The 26,406-nt window shown below is 42.8% G+C and overlaps 1 protein-coding gene across 2 annotated transcripts in view; it reads left to right on the forward strand.

Annotated features, from left to right (window-relative positions):
* The window catches only part of htt (huntingtin), a 144,627-nt gene that overhangs the window by 96,867 nt on the left and 21,354 nt on the right, over positions 1–26,406 (forward strand). For both annotated transcript variants that reach the window (XM_084591124.1, XM_084591125.1), the window contains exons 42-52: positions 1,818–1,995; positions 2,100–2,162; positions 5,692–5,814; positions 6,804–6,980; positions 9,660–9,751; positions 11,670–11,824; positions 15,773–15,841; positions 15,931–16,000; positions 19,193–19,465; positions 22,385–22,540; positions 24,534–24,718. In XM_084591124.1, coding sequence (XP_084447250.1) covers positions 1,818–1,995; positions 2,100–2,162; positions 5,692–5,814; positions 6,804–6,980; positions 9,660–9,751; positions 11,670–11,824; positions 15,773–15,841; positions 15,931–16,000; positions 19,193–19,465; positions 22,385–22,540; positions 24,534–24,718 — 1,541 coding nt within the window. The remainder of the gene's footprint in view (positions 1–1,817; positions 1,996–2,099; positions 2,163–5,691; positions 5,815–6,803; positions 6,981–9,659; positions 9,752–11,669; positions 11,825–15,772; positions 15,842–15,930; positions 16,001–19,192; positions 19,466–22,384; positions 22,541–24,533; positions 24,719–26,406) is intronic.

Below are 26,406 nucleotides of genomic sequence, written 5' to 3' on the forward strand. Positions count from 1 at the left end.
GTGAATGATTTGTGAGAAGGTGAACATTGCCTGTGCTCATCTGGTAGCAAGCTTTTTTTCCCTTCCTTTTTCAGTACTCTCAGTTCCTGCTCTACGATAATATCTTGGATTTTGTTGCTTAATGTAGGCCTTTGATTCTTGTAGACTTACTCCTTGCAGCCTTGAAGGCTAGTGTGCTCTTGGTGTTTTTAAAGAAAGTGGTGCAGAAAACTCAAAACGGTGACACAATGCATGCAGTTGAATAGACTCTTGAGATGGTACAAAAATGTTATACACCCGAGTAAACAAAAGATGCAGGTATTCAGTTGCCCCATTGGGTGGGGAATGCTCAGCTTTGTCGTCCTCATTATTTGAATCAATAGCTACCCTTGCTGTGCTTCATTTAAAAGGTCCTGAAAGGCAGTTCACAGAGGAACTTTTGAGTGCTTGCCCTCAAAACAGTTTAGCGTCAGTCCTGTGTCCTTCTTTCTGTCTGTTCTCATCACATAAATTGCACTATAATGGGTCCGGAGAAGACCTCAAATGCAAATCTGATAATTTACGAGTCATTTTCAAAACTCCTGCTGTCGCAGTGCAGGGTCCTGGCCTGTTTTTCTGCACATGACATCGTCTAGTGCATCAGCAGTGGAGCACTGTCATTGGTTCACCTGTGGCACAGCAAAGAAAGCAGGGTGCTCGCCCAGCCCAGCAGGAGACTGTGGCGCATCTCCCTTTCCACTCTCTCCTCTATTGATAGCCTGAAGGTGCTTTTGTGGGTAGAACACGGTACCGGTGCATGATTTCAGAGAAAAATGCGGAAACTGTTTTTAGTCCTCAATATCTCTAGTAGAGGTGTGCACGGGCTGAAATTTTGAGCCCAAGCCCGGCCCGGGCCCGATGCTGCAGACCCGGCTCAACTCTGAAAGTGACTAGCCCGGCCCGGCCCGTCATTCTATAATTGCAGTTGAAGAGATGAAAAAGAAGAAAACAATTTCAAGTTGACAAGTGTATCCAAGACCTTGAAATGTCGAGTTCTCACGCTTGAAATGACGACAAATTTACTAAACATATGAGACACAGCACGCACAAATAAGTTATTGTGCAAAAACAAGAAGTTATGCATTGAATTGAGGCATTGGCAGCGCTCCTGGATAATGAACCCGGTAGCACCCAAATTTCTTTCGGTGCTACAACTTGTGGCCTCGCCTAGTTCACCGTGTGCCTTTTACATAAATATCAGTGCCGGTGTTACTAAAGCGGAGATGCGAAACTTGAAAGTAGCCCACAAGCAGCCCCTCTGCTCGGTCACTGACATCTACCAAAGATCCTTTCGTGGCGAAGAAGTAGGGAGGAAAAGCGGGTCGACGCAGAGAACTCGGAAGCTATCACATGGGGAGGACGCAGGAAAATATTGTACATTCAAGACGCTTATCGCACTACGGCCATATTCGCGCTTTCGCATAAGTTTCATGTGTTATGATCAGGGTGTCAGGCCCGGTCCGGCCCAAGTCCGAGGTAGAGGGCTTCCGAGCGGCCCGAGGTACAGGCTTTCGGGCCGGCCCGGGCCTGTGCACAGCTGTAATCTGTAGTGCTAGATACGGTAGGTCAAAAAAATTTTTCTGGTGAATAATAGGCGATCTATTGTTAATCAGAATCATTTGCTCTTCTTCTCCTTGGTGGACGGCCTCTTCAAGTAGTACATTTTCAGTTAATAAATACTAAGAAAGTTAGCAGTTTTGTTTTGTTTTTCACCTGCATATTGTAATAAATATAAGTGTAACGAAATCAAGCACTAGCCATTTTGTAGGAAAGGCAGACTCACGCATCTCATCTTGTAGGCTATACGGTGGATGACGGAGACTCCCGACTGCTTTTCTTGCAACCACTTGGAGGAGTTTCTGCAAGCACTGGATGCTGTGCTGAGCAGCCCAAGCCTGTCATCTCTTATTGGCCTCCAGAAGCACGTGACTTGGGTCTGTTCCATCACAACAGCCATCTACCACCTTGTCAGTCGCTGTGAGTGCATTCTAAATGAGGTTTACAGCTGCTGCTTCTAGTGACTTTTTCTTGCTTTGTGGTTGCTGGTGAGAGTCTGATTTTTTCTGACTTTACTGTTTCAGTAAAAGGATGGAAAAGCTTCCCAGTAAAAGTGGCTCCTCGAAAGCCAAAGGACAGCTCTCCAGGTGAATACCACAGAAATTTGGAACCATGAATTTTGACATGAACATCAAGTTCCTGTCTGTAGTAATATTATAAATGGTAATGCTTGACACATGAAACTACACTAATGAAACAGATAGAAACTGTCATTTCACGAGAATGACTTTTCTTAGGTTTTGGTTCTTTGTTGGTTGTGAACAAATTAGGTCTTAATTTTAACTTTTTAACTGGCGTAGATACAGTGAAAACTCGATTTAGCAAAGTTAAGGAGGGCCATTAATTATTTTGCTGCTGAAGAAAATCTGTTTCGGCGCAGTAGCCTGAGAATAATAAAAGTATAAAAGAGCGTGCATGTCCCGCATGAAAACAACGATGCCTGATAAATTGGTTGTCATCTTATTCTTCAGTAAAACAGGGCCATGAATTATTTTGTTAAATTGGGAACTTCGTTAAATTGAGTGAGGCATTTATCGATCACTGAATTTGATGCATTCAATTATATTGTGTTGCTACATTCAGAAAGTTACCACGGCATCATATTGGCAAAGCGTATTTGCACCGAAAATGAAATTACGGCCCGCGGAAACAACCGACACCATTAAACATTATGAAAAGAAACAGCAAGAATTTTTACCTCAACAGAAAGGGCTCCAGGGGACTACAAATTTATCTCCCAGCAAAGAAGTTGGTGATCTTTGCATACATGCGCTTTATAAGAGACAACCGCATAGACTCCTGTGAAGGGTCTTTCGTTCCCTTGTGTGTTCCGGTGAACTGCCGAAGCAGATAAAAGGCATCCACCACTTCCCCCGCCATCTGGTGAATTGAATTCTTGTTTTGCATGGCACAGTTTGGTAAAAGTGGGAGGAAGGTGGTCTGCACTGTTACCATTGGCTCACACTCAATAAATGTTTGGCTGTTCTCTACAAAAATAGACCAGAAATTAACTTTATTCACCTTTGTTTTTTTTAAGGAAAGATTCATTAAATCTGGACACGTCACGGATTTGGTTTTTGTTATTTTAAGTTAGCCAAAGCATTGGACCCTGTGGTTGTCTGAGTTTGAATCTTGATATCTTCGTTGAATTGGGACTTTTATTAAATTGTGTTTTGTGAAATCAAGTTTTGACCTTATTGCACCAACATGTAGGGCATATGTAGGATGATGGTGTGGAAGTCCTAATACTGGCTATTGGCTTGCTTTATTTTTCTTTAAAGAAGTACTGTGGATTTTAGCAGTTACAAGAATAAATCAGCACCTACTGGTGTACTCATAGCTCTATTCTAAAAATATTGAAAGTTTGTTGAAAATTAGATTTTGTCAGCTTATTCATTAGTGCATGTATTATGCAAATTATTTCACTTTCTCATAGCTTGAAGTTCCCCTTTTTTTTTTTTTTTTTTTTTTTTTTTTTTTTTTTTTTTTTTTGTCTGGGAGAAAATAATTACAGATCTCTTCATCGAACATGAAAGTGACTAAATGGAATTAAGCAGAGCTATTTAGTTGGCTCCTTATGTCTGAACAAGAGTTGTTGTCGGGCTAGTTGGCTAGGATCATGTAAAGCCATCAAGGCTATGCACAAAAAGGACAACACAAAAAATAAAGGCAATGACAAGACGAGCGCAAACTAACAACTAGTTTATTCAGAAGTTTAACCTCTAAATATAAAACATATAGGCGCATGCGCAGCGAAAAGACCGACAACATGCCTGATAAATGTGAACCACCGTCATACCCTACAAAACAGAATTCAACAAGGCAGACTCGCTTCTGTATAAGGCGATAGACGTATCGCTGACACAACTGTGCGCTTTTTTTATCAAAAAAGACTCAAATATTTCGCGCACCACTGTGTTGCTGCCCCGGCCAAGAATCTTAACCTCATTCAGTCGCGGCCAGCACTTGCAATCTCAGCAATGTTCGGTCAAATTTGTACGACGTTCCTTATCTCCTAACGTGTCTGAAGTAGTAGAATTCTCCTGTTAATTGAAACACTGCTTGCTCGTTGCCCAGTGTCGTAGTGTCAGCACACAAATATATTCTTACACTATGGTAAGGAAGCACCGACAGTACCTCATGGCCACCTTATACCCATGTCACACGAGCAAGCAAAAACTCTTTTACCTAAGTGGTCTTTTAGCGAGTTAAAAGACTTGTATTCAAAAGGAGTTGCATCGCAGACACGCGGCGCTGGCGATCTCTTTTTAGCGTTTCCTTCGGAGGAGCTATCGGAAGCGTGGCGCTACATCTTGAAACAAAACCACTCAGAATAAACCCAATAAACCGACGTATTGCGACATATAAATCAAATGCGTGTGTTATTACACGTTGTTTATAGTAAATTTAGCTACAGTATGTTCACAAACTGTAAATTTAAAAAACGATGTCACGCATCCGCATCGGCGGTTAGCATCATCACGTGATATCTTCAAACTGCACACGAGAGTGCTGTAGAAAAAGTGCAATATTGTGCCTAGTTAACCTTCTGCGAAGCATAAATATCCTTTTTGTACTGTGTAATCGTGACACAAAAATAAACTGCTGCTTCCTTTCTTTACTAGATGATAATCACTGGTGTCCACTAATGTGGAGGCTACGCCTTTCCAGCCGTAAAAGAGATCGGCGATCTCCGGTTTCGGAAAAGACCGCTTCTGGAAAGGCGATTGAACTTTGTCGTGTGTCTGCGGATGAAACTCCTTTTGGGGAGGTGTCTTTTTATTCAAATGCCTTTACAGTGCCTGTGTGACACGGGTATTACAGTGCTTCTCAGCAGCATTCATGAAGCACCCCTGTCATGTGTGCATTAAAAAATCACACATTGATATTAGACTTCTTTCCACTAAATACAGTTATCTAAAGAATTGTAAGCAAGGTATCAAGCTACAAAAGAAAATGTAATACTGTTACTATTACATGACTCCCTCTGCTTTATTTAGATAAGGTGGGACTGTTTTGTTAAAAAAATTTACCATTGTTATATTTTGTAACCTCAGATTATACCAGAAAAATAAATCTGAAAATATACTACACTTTGGCGTTTGCGAATTAAAAAAGGCTTTTTGCATCCATTTTCATGGTTATATCGAGCAGAAAAATGAAAGTTTTCGCAGGCTTTACCTCCATTTTTTTTTTTTCTTTTCGAAACAGAGTTTTTGGTGGTTTATGTACTTCTATCTCAGGAACAAAATTTTCCACAGATTTCAATCAATGTCTTTTACATGAGCAAGACTAGAATCAGTAGTCGGTTTCTGATTTTATGGCGGAAAAAAAACGTGTTAGACAAAGCAAGGAATGTGAATAAAAACAACCGACTACAGCAGTTTTCGAGTTATGCATTTATGATGCTGCTTGTCCAAAAACGTTAGTCATTTCATTGGTTAGTATTGAAGACTATCAATGATATTGATCAATTGCCTGTGGTGCAGTACAAAAAGGTCTAAATTATATCATAGAATTATGTAAATTATGATTTAACATTGGTCACTCGTTTGTAACATGAGTCAATTACATATCTTGTCTTTCTTGTAAATCTGTCTTCCTCTTTATGTGCAGAGTACATGCACGTACAACAGGCCTGTGTTCATGTTGCTGAGCTTGTGGGCTGGCTGGAACGTTCTGGAAAAGAAGCTCATATCCCCATCTTTATCAGAACTACCTTGCATAGGGTGATCAAAGGTAGGTTCATATTTGATCACTGTACTGACAGCTAGTGTAAAGTAGCAAGTTTCGAAGCGAAAGCTTCACTACCCCACCTCGGGCCAAAGTCAGCGACGACTTACGTTTGACCGTCAATGAGCCAAAGTACAAAGTATGGCTATAAGCAAAGACTGTACTGACCCTTAAAAAAACGAAAAAACACTGTCTCCACCGGGAGCGCACAAGCTACTACTTCATGCCAGGTTCATGAGAAACAGGTAGTAATTCTTGCTAATGTGAGGATGATAGTAGCAATGACAAAGACGATGCAGTTAGTGATGCTGTAGTTGGTGACGGGAATATTGGTAGTGGTAGTGATGACAATGACAGTGTGTTTAGTTCATAATGATGATAGTATTGATGGTGATGAGTAACAAGAAACATAACAAGTCTAATGAAGCTTTTGCTTCGTTTGGATTCAGCAAGGACCACAACAATTTTTTGTCCCGTAAGCTCTGTTAGTTTGCTGGTGGTGCTTTTTATGAGCCACTTTCATTCTATAATGTTGCAAAAACGTAACACAGGCTTCAATAATAGCTGGTCTTATGTAGGCAGAGGTGTTTAAACATAATGGTTTTTTTCATTACTTGATTCGTTTCTCTGTGGCAAAAGGTGCACACTGAAAATCTGTGCTGTTATAGGGTGCATTAGCAGGTACAATCAGTCTTGCTTAACAGGTCATTCCCTTGTTTGTTGCAGAAGAGCATGCTTGAGTGAGCAAAACGTAAAGAACGACAGTCCCCACTTGTAGACTTGGCATCTGCCGTTGATCTCTGAAATGCTGCATGGTAGCTTCCTCCGCTACTTACGGTTCTGTTTGAGCACTCTATCTTGCAAAGCATGCATGCAGGTTTTGTGTGCTATAGCCCTAAAGCATAGCACATGCGGCATCTGCAAAAATGAGTAACAGAACATTGCAGGAATGCGAAGGGTTATCTTTGTTTGTCCCATGCTGTGATTGTCCTCAGGTGTGGCCCGCCTGCCATTGGTGAACAGCTTTGTACGCACACCGCCCATTATGTGGCAGTTGAATTGGGTTCCCCACGTAAGTGGCGAGTGGCACACGCTTGTCCCACCACCACCAGCCGACTTCTTGCTGGACCGAGACCTGCTGCAGGAGTACATCTATCGTGTGAACCTACTGGGTATGTTCCACCTGTGATCTGGCATGAAAAAGCTCCCCTCCTTGTGTAAGCTAGCATGGCTTTTGTTATACAGTGCATGCAAACTGTAGAAATAGTGTCGGCCTAAAGACTCGTTCACACTGGTGATTCATGAAGGTCATGTAACTGATTTGTTTTAGTCACTCCACTGGTCACAGAGTTGAAAAATGACCTTATTGGTACAATTGTTCACTGACCAGTTTTTTACATTCAACTGCAGGTTGCAAGTCTCAGCCAGTCACAGGCATTTCAGGAAATGGTGCTGTGACATTTCATGCCTGTGTATGTCTGTCATCGTATAATACATCAGTAATTCGATATACAGAAATCAGCTTAAGAAGTCGCTTGCAATCGTGAACAATGATACTGTATTTGTCGCGTAATCAACCCACTCGAATAATGAGCCCACCCTCTCTCTATATTGCCGCCGAAAATTTGAAAAAAGAAATGTTAGAGTCGGTGGTGCGTCTCACTATTTCACGTCATTACAGACCACAGCTCATTTATTGGCCGCACACCAAGACGCTGTGCAGCGATAATGTCACTGCGTGTTTATCTTTTAACCATACTTTTGACGTTAGCTCCTGCGGTGGCAGGGAGTGAACTTGGCAGAGAGCTTGTGGTGGCTTGATTGCACAATCTGGGTTCGATTTATCACGCCGCGCTTGGGGCGGGTGCGCTCACTGCCACAAAATCATTGGAACGCGTGACAACAGCAAATGCCGCTTGAAGCGAACGGTGCTAAAAGCCGGCATCATGATCGCAGCTGATCGCGTGCTTTTGTTGATTTCGATGCGTCCTTTCGATGACGACACATGACGCACGTTCCCCGCCGCACACAGAATTCACAACACACACTGGAGAAAGCGTCCGACACACAGTGGTCCGACATTCTGTCTGCCACATGGTGGGCTGGTTTGTTGGTGCATGCGTAGTGTATGCTGCTGCGAACGAAGACCGGAAGGAGGGAGGAAGGGAAGAGAGAAAACTCTCCAGAATATTTCCTTCCTCCATGCTCCCGCACGCTCATGGAAGGAAAGAGTGGGCATACTCCTGCGCTTTGCTCTTTCGCATTGTTTCTCCTCTCCCCAACACCGTGGCTGCATTGGCTGCATCTGCTCCGTACCGGCTGTTGCCAAACCGGTTCCCTCTTGTTCCATCTCGCACATGGCTTTCAAACGTCACATGCTGTCACGCGGCAAACGATCACTACAGATGCGCGCATGCGCCTTTGGGGAAAGGGCGTGGCGCTGCTCTAGACTGGCCGTTGCCAAACCGGTTCTCTCTCTTTCCTTCCGCACGTGGCATGAAAACGTCATGTGGCAGATGGCCGAGGGTGATGCGATAGTTTTTGGGAATGCTCACCTTCCAGTGCGTGGTGCGGTGTTCGACATATCTAACAACCAATGGAATTAGAGTTCAATATACGACAACTTTCCTGTACTTTTACATGGGATTTTCAAGGGGATGTTCCATGAGTTCAGTATAACCAAAATTTAAAATATCCAGTTCTGATATATCCAGGTTTGACTGTATTGAAAGGTATGCTGTTTGATCTCATTGAAAAGAAAACCACATTTACTGTGCTACTGTACGTGCTTTCTGAGACTAATGATATGAATATTTTTGTGAATTTGGTCTCTTGGAACAAATGCATGCTTATCCAGTACTGACCTCCTAAGCCATTATTATTTCTTAGCACACAGATAGTGAGGAGTTGTAATAAGGTGTAGGTTGGTATGTACATTGAATACTCCATGACTTTCATTAGTGAGCACTACCATTTTGTTTAGTCGTGCACCCTTTTGTGCTTGAAATGTGCTTGAATTTACTGTACATAGCACACATAGCACTAAGTTCTTGGGATTAGTCGTAGTTGCATTATAAATAATAAGTGCTCACAATAGTAGGTAAATTCTAAACACAAGCATTCACATTTTATTCTTGCTTCTTCTTCTTCTTCTTACTTATATAGTGGCATGCACTGTCGCAGCTATGAGATGAATTTGCAGAAGCTTACATATATATGTGTAGTAATGTACAGGAAACACCCTCTTTATTGTTGGCTGCAATCACAGGGGCTTAAGGACTGCACAATTAGTTGCCTGACATGCTGACATGCTTGACATTTGATGTCTAAACATGGATTGCTCCATCACTCCCTGGCAGACCCCCCACACCCTGGATGGCAAATGTTTACTGTAGTGCCCGTTCATGTCCTCTGTGTAGCAGGGAACAATCTGATACAGAATTTGAACACCCCCTTTGCGATATCATTTTGGGGTGTAGTGGCACTGCCAAGGGCCTGTCTGTGCATGTCTGTCTGTATCATAAGGTGTTCACATGCCAAGGAAACCAGTGACTAGAGATTATCAAGAACCCCACAGTTCAGCAATGGGATAGGATGCTGACCAGCTCATGCCTAGAGGGTCGGAAAGCACTGGTGCAAAGGTTGAGACAGTCTTTAATCGAGTCTTGGGACTTCAGCTCGCAGTATCTCGCTCAACAGTCAAGTTTTGTTCATTCACTCATATGCAGAAAAGCATTTATATTTTTTATATCTTCCTACTGGCATTTCAATGTATCTTGGTAATAGATGTATGCCTTGGGTTTTCTGCCATGTGGTTAGCGGATGGTGCACACAGCTTTTTATGTTTGCAGGTTGGATTTCACGGCAGCAGTTTGAAGAAACGTGGATGGCGCTTCTGGGTGTTCTGAACACATCTCCGTCTTCTGAACAGGAGTCAGCTGAGGTACTCTTTGTTTAAACTTGTAAAATCCACTTGCATTAACACATAGTTGTAAGGCTGAGTGCTGCATAATTTCTATATTTAAGTCCTTAATTTCAGTATTCTTTTGCTGAGAAGGAACCGAAGCATCATCACATCAATTCGTTTATTAGTATATATGTATTGCTCTATATTGAAAGTAAAGATATCCACAAAAGTTTTTGCAGCAACAAAACCAAGAAAAATGTAAATTTTGTTGCATCCTAGAGGTGCAGCAATACTTTGAGGGGGGCATTGTGTAGGTTCTGCAGGGAACTTCAAAGTATAGTTTTCAGTTTGTGTCTGCATGCTTAGACTGTCATGAAATAAAGCCTTTTTGTAATTTCCATATTCCGAAAACTTTTGTGGGCATCTGCACCTTGTGCATGTCGCACAAACTCAAAGCATTCTTCTTGAGCCAAATCTGTCATCCTTCTTTCTACACTCGCATGTTTTCATTGTAAATTTCAGCAAAGCGTGCCGGGAAGCCTGAGTTGTGCTTTCAACTTCTTAAAGTGAGCACGGTAAAGCTTAGAATTCACTAAGTTGAACTTCTAAGCATAGGTTGGTTAGCACAGTACTTTACAAGTTTTTAGGAGCAAATTTTTTTAAAGGGTAAACCTTGCAAGGAAACTCAAAATCAGTCCGTTCCTAAACCTGTCTGAGTTACGCTAGAACATGTTCAATATGAGAGAACTCAAACCAGTAATACGGAAAGTTGAGCTAGTTGGTACATGATTGCGCCTGTCCTTGTCATTACTCTCTCGTTGTTGTTCTCCGTCGCAGTGCTCGTAATTTGCAATTTGGACTCAAACCAGTGACCAGAAGAGCGAAAACTTGATGCTTGAGACAGTTTTGCTGTACAGAGATGTTCGGCTTTAGTAAAGGGGCCTCGCAACGCTCGTCTGCTATGCTTTTTAGATTAATTCTTTTTTTCGCAGATACCTACTCAAAAAGAATTGCAGGAATCGATGCATGGAATGGGAGTTATTAAAGAAAGTAATTTAAAAATACAAGAAAACCAAAAGTTGCCCTCAACTTTATTTTCCCAGTCTTTCTCCTTCCCATTTCTCTCGGCCAGTGACAGCATGCAGAGGGACCAATCAAAACAGCCTATATGAGCACGTCACTGTGTCGCCGAAGATGGCTTTTCATGGTTTTCTGGTCGCTGTAACACATTTTCTCTAAAATTGATGTCTCTTTTATGGCTAAAACCATTTGGACATCTTACAGAAATAGAATGAGGAACAAACGGACCAAAAGCAGACAGGGGAAGAAGGCGTTCCTTTGCCACCATGCACCCCTAACTATTGTTCATTTCTCGTGAGCCCACTTTTTGGCTGCCCCTTTCTCTCCAGCTCCAGAGTGGCTGGCGAGGGTTTTCAGTTCTTTCCTGCTTAACTTTAGCTGCATAGCCAAGGAAGGCTGTTCGTAGGTTGCGAAATTCTTTGATGCAAATTAGTAACTAGTGCCTCTGTCGGTGCTTTTTGTGGCACTTAGTTTGCAGTACCTTTGCGCAAAGCAAACGTGTCTGATTCGTTGACTTAATATAAAGTTATGCAGCGCGACATAACATATTTTTCCTATTGGACACAATTTTCAGTGCATTTGTTGTTTATTCAATCATCAAACGCTCTCCAGTTGAAGTCATATCTGCTGCAAAGGACGACCACTGTATCTCGACACCATCAGTACCGTGATTTTAGTTCTCGAGCAAATTAAAGTACTGTTAGGTACTGAAATGTGCATATTATGACCGGTGTTAATAGCATCGCCATAACTCAACAGCTGCAACAGACAAGCAAAACAGTGCACTCAGATTACGTATTGATTGAAGTTGGACCTTCATTTGGAAAGGGGGCAGGATCATTGGAATGTCAGCCAACTCTGGATTCCTTTTCAGGATGAACAGGAACGAGTGGCCGTGCAGTGCCTAGCAGTGCGCTGCATCACCAGCCTTTTGCTGCAGTCATTACAGTTACCCCAGCCAGGCAACCCCCATAGCAGCACTTTGCTGCACCAGCCACGAGACAAGCCTTTTGCCTTTGTCCACACTCGGTGAGCCATTACCTTTCGTTTTTCTTTTCAGTTGCAGGCTTTTGATTTCAGCATTTATCAGTAGCAATTCCACTGACTACAATGGACACATTTCACATTACCACTCCTGCATCGCGATGGCTCAGTGGTTAGTGCACCCAATGTCTGAGCTCAACAGCACAGGTGCGAACCCGGCTGCAGTGGCTCCATTTCTATGGAGGCGAAATGCAAGGTGCCCATCTGCTATGCTGTGTCTGTGCATGCTAAAGAACCCCAGGTGGTCGGAATTAAAAACTCGGTGTCATATCTCATAGCCGATGTCACTTTGGGACGTTAAACCGCATATATTGTTGGCATTAACATGAAAGCACCTGTTAAACGTAGCCGTGGTTACAATTGAAGAAAGCTTTGTTGAGTGAAGCCAGTGCACTGGGTAAGATATTGCCATGTACAGCAAATAGCAGTGAGAAACAATTCTTCAGATTTGTTGGACCGGTGTCCAGTTCTCGGTCCTCTCCGACTGACATTAGTAATGCTTGCAAGCGTTCATTGCTATTTTTGAGCGTAAGTTTCCACATGGGAATGTTTGTCCCTACTGGTAGCTCTTGAGCAACTCATGCTTGTACCTGTTATAGCATTCCACAAACCACTGGCATATTTCCTAATATACTGTGAACTTAGCAGAGTGAATTTGCATGCTACGCATGGCACTCATGTTGGTAGAAGTCAGTTGTTGCACATTGTCCTATGCACATCTTGGATACAGTAGAATCTTGGTGATATTAATCTCAGGGTTATGAAAAAAATCCTAGTCCTTTGAAATTTCGTATCATCGAAACAAATTAAACTTGCATGCATTAGCATTGAAAATACATTCACGCAAACTTAGTTGCGGCTGAAGGATTGTATTTACAGCCACGCAGTCACAGCTACTTGTGTGCAGTAACTGGCGGTCGCAATGCGTGGGCTGCTCACCGCTACGAATGCTCCCTATCATCCTAAATTCGTATAATTCAAAAACAGACAAATTCCTTATGCAAAAGCCCCGCAAATGCAATTACGCAAATCTGTTTTTAACTGATGGAATCCACTTACAGCCATGAAGCCACCGTAGCGCACAACTGGCTACAGGCTGCCCCTCACTGCTTGCAGTGCACACCGCACAACTGGCACTCTCGGTGTTGGCGATATGCGAGCAGTGTATAGTGCTCAAGGGTGTGGTGACAGCTCGCTCGGTCATATACCTCTGGATCATCTATAATCGCATAAAACCCAGATCTGCAGAACCGCCGCACACAATTCCTCCTTGACAGAAAGTAGTTCGCTTTTAAAGTGTTTCTGGTTACCTAAAAGCATTATACTTCTTACCAGCTCAAAAGTTTGTGACTCTAGCTTTTTTGGTAATGGCGAATTTCCATAACTGATTTCGTTTGCTGTTTAGTAGAGTAATGCACGTGCTACATATCATAACCCATAGTTAGCAACTTTTTGTTTTTTATTTAAGTTGTATCTTACGGTAGTATAGGCGCACGCAAGAACTGAATTTCTGCAACTGAAAGCTACGCACTGCAACCAGGGAATTTCACAAATTCATATCATCCTGAAATTTGTATACCAACCATGATTAGTATATCAAGGTTTTATGTAGTCAGTACAATGCCCCATCAGCTGTTTTATACATGAAAGAGATCATAGGCGTGCAGTGTTCCGGTTATAAATCATTATATTTTTGTATTTGAAGTTATTGACGTAGTAGTTAACCTTATAAGGAATATAAACACCTTAAATTAATTTTGTTCAGGTTTTACATTACAGCCGAAAGATACCGGTATAAATAAAAAAATGATCCACAGTTTTGCTCAGCACAGTACTGCTGTTAGTGTGAATTTTGCATGATAACGTAAGGGTCCCATGATGCAGAAAAACCGCCATAGCCGTTGTCAGCTAGTTGACAGTGGCCGAAAAATCCTAATTGGTTAACAGGGTTATGATGTCACAGACTCATGACTCTCGCACGAGAATTTCAAACTCCCCGCAGTGCTCTCATTAAACCTGATGGCACTTGTGGAAGGAATGTGAATAAAATGTGACACATGATGCAATGATGTTGATTTTTATAGCACTGAAGAAACACCACAGGAAGAAAGACATAAAAGGACAGAAGCGCCTTTGTGTCTTTCTTCCTGTGGTGTTTCTTCAGCGCTATAAAAATCAAGATTATGTACCAACTAACCCGTCAAAAAGTCATGATGCAATGCTGACACTCCCAGCCATGTGGTTGTCGTCACTGTGCGTGGGCCAATTCGCCTGCATGCCCTTGTCGCTGTCCAGGTTACTTACCCCTAGTTGACACAGTTGTGGGCCTCTATGCAAATTAAAGGGCACCGGTTGTCTCAAACAATTTAACTTCATAAAGTACTATAAAACATTGATACATTTTTTTTTTTTTTTTTTTTTTTTTTTTTTTTTTTTTTCCTGGTTTATGCATGCAAACTTGCAAACAGTAAATATTCCCTTACACTACTTTTCTCTAGGTTAATACCTTCTCGGAGAACATGATTTCCCGGCTCTTATGCTCAAAATTTCGAATAACTGCAGTCATTTAACGCTTTCAGAGATCAACCGCACGTGTGTTAACAGGTCAAACCTGGGGCGCGCGACATGAAGAGCTAAAAAGCAGCAGCACTTATTCACTGTGGTGGCAAGCACGCGGCAACAGTCGGCTATCACGATGGCTTCTCCAGCGTTCAGTGGTGGTGTAAGGAGGTGAAACATCCAGAAACAACAAGGAAGCAAACCTTGCTCACCATTGCTGGACTGGATGTGTTGCGACACCTCTTCTGCACTAAGAAACGCAAACGCAGATTGAATTCTGCTAGCACTAAAAAAAAGGGGCTGTTCATACCTTAATCATCAAGAAATGCTAATCGACATTATTGTGAAGTGAAAGTGTCAGTAAAATGCCTTTGTGGATTATAGAACAATTCATTTTTTCAAAATCAGGCAGTCTGGATCATACATTTTTTTGGATAATACGTTTTTTCCCCACATTTTCAAAAAACATATCAGCAATGTTTTACTGTAATTGATTTCACTTAAAGAAATATTCTGGGTATTGGGTGGGATTCAAAGCCACAACCCTTGGCTTACGAGCACGACACAATGTCGACTAGGCCATGCAAAAATCACAGTTGTACGGCCTGGGAACAAGCAGGGGTTAACATGCATGTCGTGTGGTCTCTCATGTAAAGTGGTATCTTACGACTGCATGCTGATGAATATGTGTATGATTAGAGAGGACCACAGGCCGATCTTAAATGTCCTCCTAATTTTTAATTATCATAATATATTATTAACCATCATTGTTGTGGTTGTCAACTTTTCTTAAGTCTGCCTTTGCATTAATGACAGTATATATATATATACGAGGTGGGACAAAAAAAAAACGAGACTGGTCCAATAAATTATTGTACTCAAAGAATCAGTTCTCTGTGACATTATCACCTTCAATGTAGTCGCCATCAGCATTCGCACATTTCTGCGTTCGATGCTGCCACTGCTGGTAACAGTTCTGGAGCGAGGTTTTTGGAAGGCCCTTTTCGCCTGAACCTCTTCAACTGAGGTAAAATGGCTTCCCTTTAAGAAAGATTTAACTTTAGGAAATAAAAAAAAGTCGCATAGAGCCAAACCAGGTAAATAAGGAGGATGCTCCATCACAGTAATGTTTTTGTTTTGGGTGCATTGTCCTGATGCAACATCCATCCATCACTTCACAACTGTGACCTTTTTTTCCCTAACTTTTTCATGAAGTCTTTTTAGTACTTCAATGTAGTAGTGTTGATTAACAGTCTGACCAGTGGGAACCCACTCAGTCATTAAAATTCCAACTTTTTTCAAGCTACACACTTAGTCTTGTTACCTTTGTGTCACACCTCTAAAGTATATATTTATATTACCTTTTTCTTTCAGGTGTGGAAAACGACTGCAGGCTGTTCGAACTCCGGTTCATGAAGCGCTTTTGAAGATGCTCAAGCTGAAGTATGAAAATTCTTGCTTGAAAAATTCTTGCTTCCCAGTTTGAGACTTATGAATTGCTTATGGTAATTCGTTCTTTCATTTGGTTGTAGCGGCAGCATGTCCTGGGGACGTTCCAACATTGAGAAGATGTGTCGCCACACTGAATACTCACTTGGACAGGTATGCCTACCTCTGTGATCATATTAAAATGCATTCCTTTATGTTATACCTTGCTTGCTACCATAAAAACCTGCATGTAATACAAGGTTGGATTTGGAGATGGCAATTACATACATGAAAAGGTTGCCTCTTCGTATAATGTGAGCAAGGAAGCCCCCCTAAAGCAATTTTTTTTACTGCATTTCGTGCTTTGATGATCTGGAATCGCTTGTAAAAAAAATCTTTACATAAAAACACACCTTCTATATCGTTGAGTGCATTCGATCGATATTCTGTGTTTGAACTTGTGGCCAATGAGCTGCTTGGGAATATTGGCCTAAGCGTCTATGATCCAACTGCAGAGAATAACTGGAGAGGCCATGTTCAGCTGTTCAACTTCTGTAAGTATAGGTTCTCACTACCTCTTGGAAATAACACAACATAGAAGTAAACTTACCGTATGAGTGATCTCGGAGAGATATGCATAAATGCTGAGAAATATTTTTTTTGGAGTTAATGCCTAACACTTTCTATGGCATGTGTTCCATTTGTATGTTCTGCTTAAGAACATTCGAAGTCTTGTATCTTCTTGTATAAGCACTCAGCTTGGCCTAAAACTCACTAGTAATTACATCTGTGGAAGTCGGCACGCTTACATACTTTTTCACCACAACACAATGAGGGCAAAATAAAATAGAGGCATCATAGACTCAGGGCCCCTTCGTATAGGTGGTATATTGGTATTATATTCTATTATATTATATTGAGGGTATATTCGGAGTGGTATGTTGAGTTCCTTTGAGCAGAGGTAAAGCATATTGCCGCTAACCTTTATTTTCAACAACCGCCAGCATGTGGCCTTATCACTGTGATTGTAGCGAATGGACTGATCTTGTGTTCTTTGTTTGTTCATGCTCGATATTGAGAAACACCCCATTATCACTTTCTTTGTGGCGCGGGATGTGCTGAACTTAGTCTGAAATTATCGCAGACAAGCACAACTGTTTTCGCATTATTCCGGACTTTTCCAATACCCCTTGGCTGGGTTATCGAGATGTTTCTGCACCTTCTTTAAATTGAGCACTGCCAAATGCAACGGGCATTCACAATTCGATCACTGCCAAGCACACTTGCTGTTATCGCCGCTGCCGAATTGCTTAGTTGTTTTGCGGGTGCAAGTCAGCCCAATAAAGAGTTGCTTTATTATTGCAGTCCCAGACCCATTTGCTGTCATCAGCCTTGTCACCACCACATGACAGTATATATGCCAGAGAAGGTCATGTGTGCATGAAATTTTGCTTGTGAGGCTCTTTGACCAGCGTGCCTTTGAAATTGCAGAAGCTTAGCAGACTGTAATCTCCTGATCATCGCATTACTCAGGAAGCTAAGCCAAACTCCCTTAATCGTTCTTAATCATTCAGACCATCACCATTATCAGAAGCTTTGTTGAATCTTGTGCAGTACAAAGGTTTCTCAAAAAGACCTTTAATTATTCCTGAGCTTGCTTTGCCAGCGACTGTTTGCTGCACGTGGCTGCATTGGCATGTGATGGCATAAACCATGATCAGTAATGTGGGGAAATGACGCACTTTCAGTGTTTCTTGTGAGGCACCATGCCATCTTAGCATGGTATTAAAATCCATCTGGAAAGCTTGCTCTTGGGCCGCCTCAATCGCATAGGCTGTGCAGAAAGTGAAACAATTAAAGGCTAGTTGCTCGGTGGTTCAAGCTGTGATGACAGGTTCATAAAAGTATACTTTTTGTGAAAGGAACCTTGAAAGAAAGAGGCATTGCTGCTGTCAAAATGGTATGATGCCTTCACTGCAAAGGCATTGAAGGCAATGCACTGACAAAGAATGACTCAGTAAATTTAAAGATGACTAAGAGTGACTCAGCAAAATTGGCAATGACTGTGCTATTGTATTACCTCTTCATCAATGTAGTCAATTAGCCCAGAGTTTTGTTTTAGTGTGTGGGAGGGGGAGAGGGGATTACAGCCGGAGAAACCAATACACAAAGGTTGAGTGTCATGTCCCATCAGGACTGCTGTGCTTGAAGCAGTCAAAGCTGTGCCATTAGGAGTTGCAAGGGAGCATGCATCATCTTATGTTTCTCAGCAAGTTGACCTCATTCAACCTTTGAGAGGATATCTAACTACACAAGTCACTAGAAGGAAACTCTGCACACGTTTTGGGTGTCTAAACTATGACAAGAACATTTTTATCCACATAAAATGCTGGGCAGCTTGTAAGGTTTCATGACAATTTTCAGCAGCTGTCCTTGACTTGTAAACATAAAGTCAAGCTGTCAAACTTTTCCTATGAACATAGTTATGCTTTGTATGAATTGTACCAATTTCACACGATTTCTTCTCCCTCCTTATGTAATCTCAACAGGTATTAGAAAATCGTAATTGATGAGGAAATGTAAATTAACCTGTTCTGATAATTTACCTACTCAAAAATGTTCAGTTGAATTTGCAGCCGATATTTATTACTGTTATGGGCCTCAGAAGGAAGAATTTGACATTCATACACACACATAGTGGAAACGCCATATGCTCAAAAGAATAAGGGAAAGGGTGTCCACTCATATTTAGTGACCTGAAAGAGAAGAAGCAACAATTACTTCAAAAGTCACAGTTTGGAGCTAGACTTCTTTTAGAAAGAAATGAGATCTCTCAAACAAGAAGAGCAAATCTATTTGCATTTTTGCATTTGCATTTTCATCGGCCACTATGTTTTCTCACGGTTCCTGTGGTCAGGGAATTTTTATATATAGAGAGAGGAAAGAGGGAAAGGCCGGAGAATTTGAAAGGCTATACACCCTGTTAGGTACCCTGAGACATTACATTATAAGCATGGAATCATTGTGCAAATATATGCCGGTTGGCTTTTCAAAACCTAAATTACCAACTGATGGAGTCATGGCACAAAAGAGATTGCATCATGTGTACAAGGCACTGAAAACATGTAACAAATTGAGAAAAATTGTTAAAAACAAATCATAAAATAGTTTCATTGCTGATTGTGATTAGAGTTTGTGACTAGAATTTTGTTGATAAAGAGAGAGCAACTCAGACAACCCTACTAGAGGAAAAGAGGACCTTTTGCCAAGTTTTAGATTTCAAGCTTAGGTTGGCGTACCTGACACACACAAACAGAGGCCACAGCTTTTTTTTTGCCAAATGAACTGGTACAAATAATTGTGCAGGTCTCAGTGGAGTACATGTGCGTGGCTGTGGGCCTGGCGGAAGGGGCTGACCTGACAAGCACGTCATCTCCCCTGTCCTCATCATCTTCATCTTCATCAAGCCAGTACTCACCACCCGGTGGCAGCGTGGGCTGTTTGCGGCGTGAGGCCAGCCTGGCAGCTGCAGGGCTTGATCTGCGCTCGTGCCTGCACTTCCTGCTTGACTTGTACACCCAGTGGCTGGGACCCCCTGACGCCATTGGCCAGCCACTCCTCACCGAGACCATCCGATCGGTGAGTCCACCTTTTTTTAGCCGTCTACTGAAAACATTTTTTCGATTCATCTCACTCTGTTATAGTAGAAACGAGTTAACAACTGGTGATTTTGTAAAGAAACTTGTTTTAAATAGGCACAAAAAAATGGGTCTAGGACCTATGCTGGCATAACGCTCTCTTCTGATTTGGCCAGAAGAGTAACCCTTTAAATATCTTTTGGCTAATGGGGTCAAAAGATTTTTGCTAAACATTCAAAAACTACAAACTTCTTATCTAAACTGGCAGTGAAACATCGCAGCATTTCCAAGTGCCTTAGGTTACTCTTTTTTCAGAGAAGCGACTGCCAGTATGCAGCAGAAGCACATGTGGTAATGCACTGATATCTATCAAAAGCTGTCGTCGTGCGGCCGTTCGAGGGTCGGAAAACAAAAGGCAGCACCATACAGCACGTCAGTGTGTCTAGATATGATGCTGTCGAGAACAGGCTGCAAGTCTGACTGGCACCAACCATTGATCATTTTAGATCACTGTATACACACGCAAAAGCGACCTGGTTTGGGGCAGTGTGTCGGCCTGCGTGTGTGTGGCAGTTATTGCGTGCGGCAAGTGCTTTGATTTTGGTCACAACCTGAAAACTACGCATCTTAGCTAAGCAACTTCAGACAAAAAAAAGAAAAAGATGCTTAACTCGGTTATGAAAATAACAGTGTGCTTAAAAGTACTGATTTGACTCGTGGTCTAGGTCAAGGTCAAAGTTAAGGTCATGCTCTCAGTCATTAGTTAGTAATATTCTAAGGTATACACTCCTTGGTGTGAATTACTTGTATGAGGCCACATGGTTCTCATGTCATGAAATAGGTTAGCCATTCAGAGCAGCAGCACACAGTGTTCGACGGTGTTTGATTCTCATCTCACCCTTCCATATGGAAGGAGCTGCCCGAGATGGCAGCTCATTGCAACTCAGTCATACCATCTGGTCTCGTGACATCACACAAGCTGCCGATCAATCAGTTTCCAGCCTTGGCATCTGCCACCTGCCAGGTGCATGCTCACAATTTTTTGAGCCTGCGAGCTTCAAAAAGGAGGTGCGAGGGTTCCTGTGGTTGCTGTGGCAACCATAGGGTGTAGTTTGCTGAGGTGTAAGTTGCTGTGGCATTAATTAATGACATCATTCGCATTGATGGCATCGTGAAACAGCTTAGCCAATCACAGCGCTGGCACACACAATTTCAATGATTGGCTTGGGTGATGTTAGAGTTCACACTAAAAATATACGACAGAAGTGTTTGTTCAAAGCCAGCCCATGTAACTACACCACATACAGTCAAGCATGTACACTAAGTTTCCTAATGGCATGGTGCCGAAGCCTCAGCGAACAGCCCTTTGCAACTGTCCTCTGCATGTCATAAGAGGTCTAATTCTTCCACAGGTACACTAGAAATGGAATGATTTGTGGTAAGAATTGAGCTGCAGTTGGTTATGTCCTTGGCAACCAATCAGGAGCCACTTCTAGCCTTTGATTAGGTGGGCTATGGTCCACTGTATAGCAAGTGATATACCAAATGCTGGCTTCATTGAAGAACAGCAGTGTCATGTGAGAAATGGGTACTCCAGACCAAGGGCAACCACCAACCAAGCCTCACGTTCCTATTATCATAAGGCTTCAGATTCTCATTCTCAGCCCTGCCGGGATGGCGCAGTGGTTACGGCACTCGACTACTGTTCCCGAGGATGTGGGATCGAATCCCGGCCTCGTTGGCCGCTTTTCGATGGAGGCGGAAAGCAAGGTGCCCGTGTGCTGTGCGATGTTGGTTCACGTTAAAGAACCCCAGGTGGTCGAAGCTTACGGGGCCCTCCACTATATGGCGTCTCTCATAGCCTGAGTCGCTTTGGGACGTTAAACCCCAAACCGTTTCAGATTCTCGTGGCTGGCAAAGGCTGTGCGGCCAACTTGACTCTGAATATGAAGCGTAATTGCAGTAGCATCCTTACAAGACGCCACTGCCACTGAAGGGGAACCTAACACGAATAATAACAATTTTGGGGGGCTATTGAAGGGCATGCTTTGACTATGTGTGGGTTTAATGCATCCAGAGTTGGCTGTATAGAAAAGTGAACATAGCTGAATTAGTCACCTTCTGGGACACACGCTACTACTTCCTAGTTTGATGTTTTGCCTGAGATTGAAAATTTGAAATGTAATTTAAGCTTATTTTGCTATGCAGAATATAAGTAAGAAATAGTCTGCCGTGCTCTAAGGCATGGCTTCAAGTTGCATCCTTTTCTGATGCTACTGTAAAATTTAAACTTTGGCTGAAATTGCATTGTACACCTGCTGCTTAAATAGTAAAATTTACAGAGAGAGGCATGGGCTAACATGTAGCAAAGGCAAGAGCCAGAATCATTTATGTAAATGAGAAATAGGTGATGGGGATAACCAGGGGCCTGACAATGGCAGGTCATGACCTTGTGAGCTCTGGAAGTGATGGTGTTTGACTTTCACTCCCATTTCCGATGTTATGTGTTCAGAGTGGATAGGTTGAAGTAAACTGACGTACATCTGGCTAATCTGCTAATCTGGTTAAGGCATACTTTTAAAATGCAGAAGTTTGCATTTTGATTGGAGGGAGAGAATAGCTGTCATTATTGCTCTATCTCATGGTACAGTAGAAAGTGTAGAAGCTTTATTACTGCTATTAAAGTGCTAAGCTCTAACGAGCTCAGGTGTTGTGTTGACAATCACAGCGTCTACTACAGCAGACTAACATTTTGAACCCCATTGAGGTTGCTCAACCAGCCCAAACAATGCACCACTGTCTGCTGTGGTACCTGCTGCAATTTTCAGTAGAATTTAATGAAAGCTTGCGTGCTGACTGCACTTGTGCATGTAAGGGGTTGATCTGTTCAGCAGCAGGTTTTTTTGGCAACTCTCTGCAGGTGGTGATGCTGTCGGACATTTTCATGGAAAGCTCACAGTTTGACTGGATGCTGAGCCTGTTCATGGACATGTACCGCCATCACCCAAGTGAAGATGAAATCTTGGCTCAGTACCTGATCTTAGGCATAGCCAAGGCTGCAGCAGTTGTCAGCCTGGTAAGATCCATGTTTCTACTGGTTGTACAAATCAGTACAAAAGTGTAGTTTAGGTCTGTTCATTGGCAAAAGCCAGAAGTAGTAATGACTAACAAATGGCAAGGTTCTGAGAAACTTAGGTCCTGGCTAAATAATGAACTGAAGAAGCATTAACGAAGAATTTATCAGCCCACGGCTGCAGTCTAAGCTAAAGGCTCTATGCCACTAGGTATTGCTTTTAGTCAGTTATCACATTCAAGCATAAATTAAATTACTGTAGATATAAAATAGCCATGAAAATAAAGAGGTAGACAGAATCATCATTAGCCATCTTGGCATGGCACCCAACGTAGTGCAGTGAGGTTGCAGTTTTGGTGTGTTTCCTACATGCAGCTTGTTGTTTTTTCCTCAGCTCTGTCTGAAGATTTGTCTGCCAGCCTTGATTTCAATTCTGCACATATAAAACTGTGTATCAGTTGCATTTGCATTGGATGTGGGCCAAACATTGCCCTGCCCTTGTTCCAACTGCTAAGCAACTTCACTTGTACAGACTCATGGCACTAAGTCTTTGCAGTGAATGTCTGTGGACGTAGGTTGAGGTTATGAGTATGCAGAAGCTGCAAAATTGCATGCAGGAGTTCTTTACGATGCCACTCTTTTCTGTGGCGGTACAAAGTGTTACTGACTGTAAATGTGCAACAGTGAAAATAACAGCTTCATTAAATTTGCACTTGTTAAACAACCATTGTGCTCTCACGAAAAAAAAAAATTGTGGGGCTTATATGGAAGCTTGGAAAATTTCTAATAAACAGGCAGTCTTACTCAGTTGTGTGACACCAAGTTAACCCTTACCCCGCCAGGGTGGTGCAGTGGTAGGGCGCTCGACTACTGTGCCCAAGGATGCGGAATCGAATCCAGGCCTCGGTGGCCGCTTTTCGATAAAGGCGAAAAGCAAGGCACCCGTGTGCTATGCGATGTCAGTGCACGTTCAAGAACCCCAGGTGGTTGAAATTTCCGGAGCCCTCCACTACGGCATTTCTCATAGCCTTAGCCGCTTTGGGACAAACCAAACCAAGTTAACCCTTTGCTTGTTGGGGGAAAACAAACACATGCATGCAGTGTGCATAAGAAGTGTTCTCACCCATAAATTTAAGCATTTTTCTTTATTGTAGCTTATCGTAGTGACGAAGTTCTCTGTGTAATGACATCATGACAAAACTGGAATACGTATTGCTTACGAACGAAAAACATCTTTCATTGTTAAAATTTGACAGGAAATTCACAAGAGTAATAAATATGTCGACTTAGAAAATAGGCAAATAAAACTTCTGGTATATGTACTTTTTATGCATAACGATCAAAAAAGCATTCAAAGTTGCAGTAGTCTTCGAACTAAACTGTCTGGTCAGCTAAAGAAAGAAAAAGAAAAAAGAAACAAAATTGCTCGCATGCAGCACTTTACGCTACTACGCAGTGCAGTACCATGGTTGGCCCCGGGCTTGTACAAAAACTGTTGGTAGCACAGAATCATTCAAAACATGTCATGTTATTGTCGGAGAGGTCATGAAAACAGTGCACCTCCTTGGCAACACTAGAAACCTAAGTTGCTGACGGGCATCTGTCAGTAGTTCAGGCTGAGCTAAGTAATCTCTGTCTGAACTAAAACACGGCAAATGGATGTCATTTTTTGACACGAAGCTATCACTTACACCTGTGAAATCGAAGGTAGTTGCTGCGAAATTGCAAGAACACTGTCATTGGCAGGCAGTGTCAGTGCAAGATTAGGACACTGCCTTGGGTACCACGCCTGATGCAGTCACTTTTTCAAGTTTCGTGCTAAGTTTAAAAATATTGCCCGATATAGCTGATAAAAACAGAACATTCCGCTACGGAAGCAGAATTCTTGTGTAACATATTTAATGATATTACTTGCTACCACTGAGGCTTGAGAAAAGGTGTTGGTAAAGTAGCACAGAACCGACACCTCTAATGAGTCATTTTATTGCTGTGACAGGACTCGGACATGCAGGAGAAGATCCGCAAATTTGTGGACTTGGGCCTCCGCTGCCCAATGCCATCCACCCAACTGCTTTCCCTGCATGGGCTGCTGTACATGCTGGCCCAGCCAGGGGATGCCACCTCACCGCTGCTGCCTTCTGCCACCGAGCACCTCACCAAGCACCTCGATGACTCATCCTTGTGAGTGTATAATATGGTGGAGGAGCGCACTTAGGTGTTGACACTGGCCACCACACACAGATTATGTTTGCACTTTAATACATGCACCGACTGCAGTGGTGTAGGGCAGAGGCTAACTGGTTGCGAAATGGCGCACACAACTCAGAGGCATGCCTGGCTTTTGGGGTCGTTTTAAGCTGCGTTCATCTGTGTTTTGCGTTGCTAGAGTGCATTACAAAGCGTAACGGTTAGGTTCTCTGCTTTTATGTTTTGGTGGGCTCTGTGGCAGATGAAGTTTTGCTAAAACTAGGCTTTTGTGTCGCAGTTTGGTAGCACCTACAGTAATTGTTGCGCAGTCTCCTGTGTTGGCATGGGCCAAGCCAGTATGCAGTTGTTGCAACCTATAATACGTACCTACTGGCTGTGGATGTGCGAACTGTTGTTGCGAGCAGAATGCCTGGAGAATTCAGCCGCATCCAGAAGCTAACTTGGCACGATCACGTGTGGAGTGATTTGTACTCAACTGCAGTTCGTGGTGCCAGACTTTTGGGAATTGAGTGCCTCTTTTTAAAGATCCATCAGTGCACGCTTGCCAGGAACTGTGGCGCTGGGCGATCTCCAGAAGAGGTAGGATATTTCCCTGGGGATCGCTGAGCGACCAGGTCTGTTATGTACGTATATTTTAGTGGATGCTTGTTCCTGAGAGGTCTATGCATTTACTAGAATCTAGGTGATATAAATCTGTTTCATAAAATATTTGGCATGATACGAATTCGTAAAATTCCCGAGTTGGAGGGCACTGTGTATAAGGTGCAGAATTTCGGATTTTCCGAACACTCTCCCGCACCACTGCGGATGATACGAATGCACGAAACGCAACCGTCACCTTGAACTCTACACGCTGCCCACACATTGTTGACTCCACGATCGCCATCCGCTTTGTACCCATTGCAAGCAGTTCGTGGCTGTGCGTGGCCCGCACGTCGCCGCCTTTGCAATCACCTGTTGAGCTCTACACGCTGCGACAAGTTTGCGGTGGTGCACGTCTTCTAAATCGGCAACGTCGCAATAGATAGCCAGTCACACTATGCACCGCAAGCTATTGGCTGGCGGCGCGCCCTCGCATCGCTGACTCTGCGATCGCTAGTAGCGTTGTATACACAGTGAGCGGTTTTCAGTGGCTCGCCGCACAAATCGCCAATGTCGAGATCGCCAGTCACGCTATGCACCGTTATTGGCAGTTAGCGGTGGAGCACACAGCAGTCGCTCACTGCCCACTCAAATCACTTACTCCGCAATTGCTAGTCGCACTGTACGCACACGGGGAAATTTACGGCAACGCGCGTCCCACATATCGCTGACGTAGTTTTCTGTCGTGCTGTACGTGCCGCGAGAAGTTCGCAAAGGCGTGTGGCCTGCACATCGCCTGTCATGCTGAATGCGCCGCGAATGGCGAGCTGTGGCCGCACGGCCTTAAACAGATCTGCTTGAATTCCTTTCCTATACTTACTTCTACATACTGATTTTTTATTCTTTTGATGGTGCGAATTTTTTTTTTGCAACCCCGTGAGATCTGTATCACCGAGGTTCTGCTGTAATATGGTGCACAAACTGATACATATTAGATACCTTATGCATATAACACAATAATTTGATAACGTTAAAATAGTCTAGGACAAGTTAATTTTGCATTACAGCTTTTTATAGGT

This window comes from Amblyomma maculatum, chromosome 1 (genome assembly GCF_055883805.1).
Source record: "Amblyomma maculatum isolate TAMU_Amacu chromosome 1, ASM5588380v1, whole genome shotgun sequence".
Classification (NCBI taxonomy): domain Eukaryota; kingdom Metazoa; phylum Arthropoda; class Arachnida; order Ixodida; family Ixodidae; genus Amblyomma; species Amblyomma maculatum.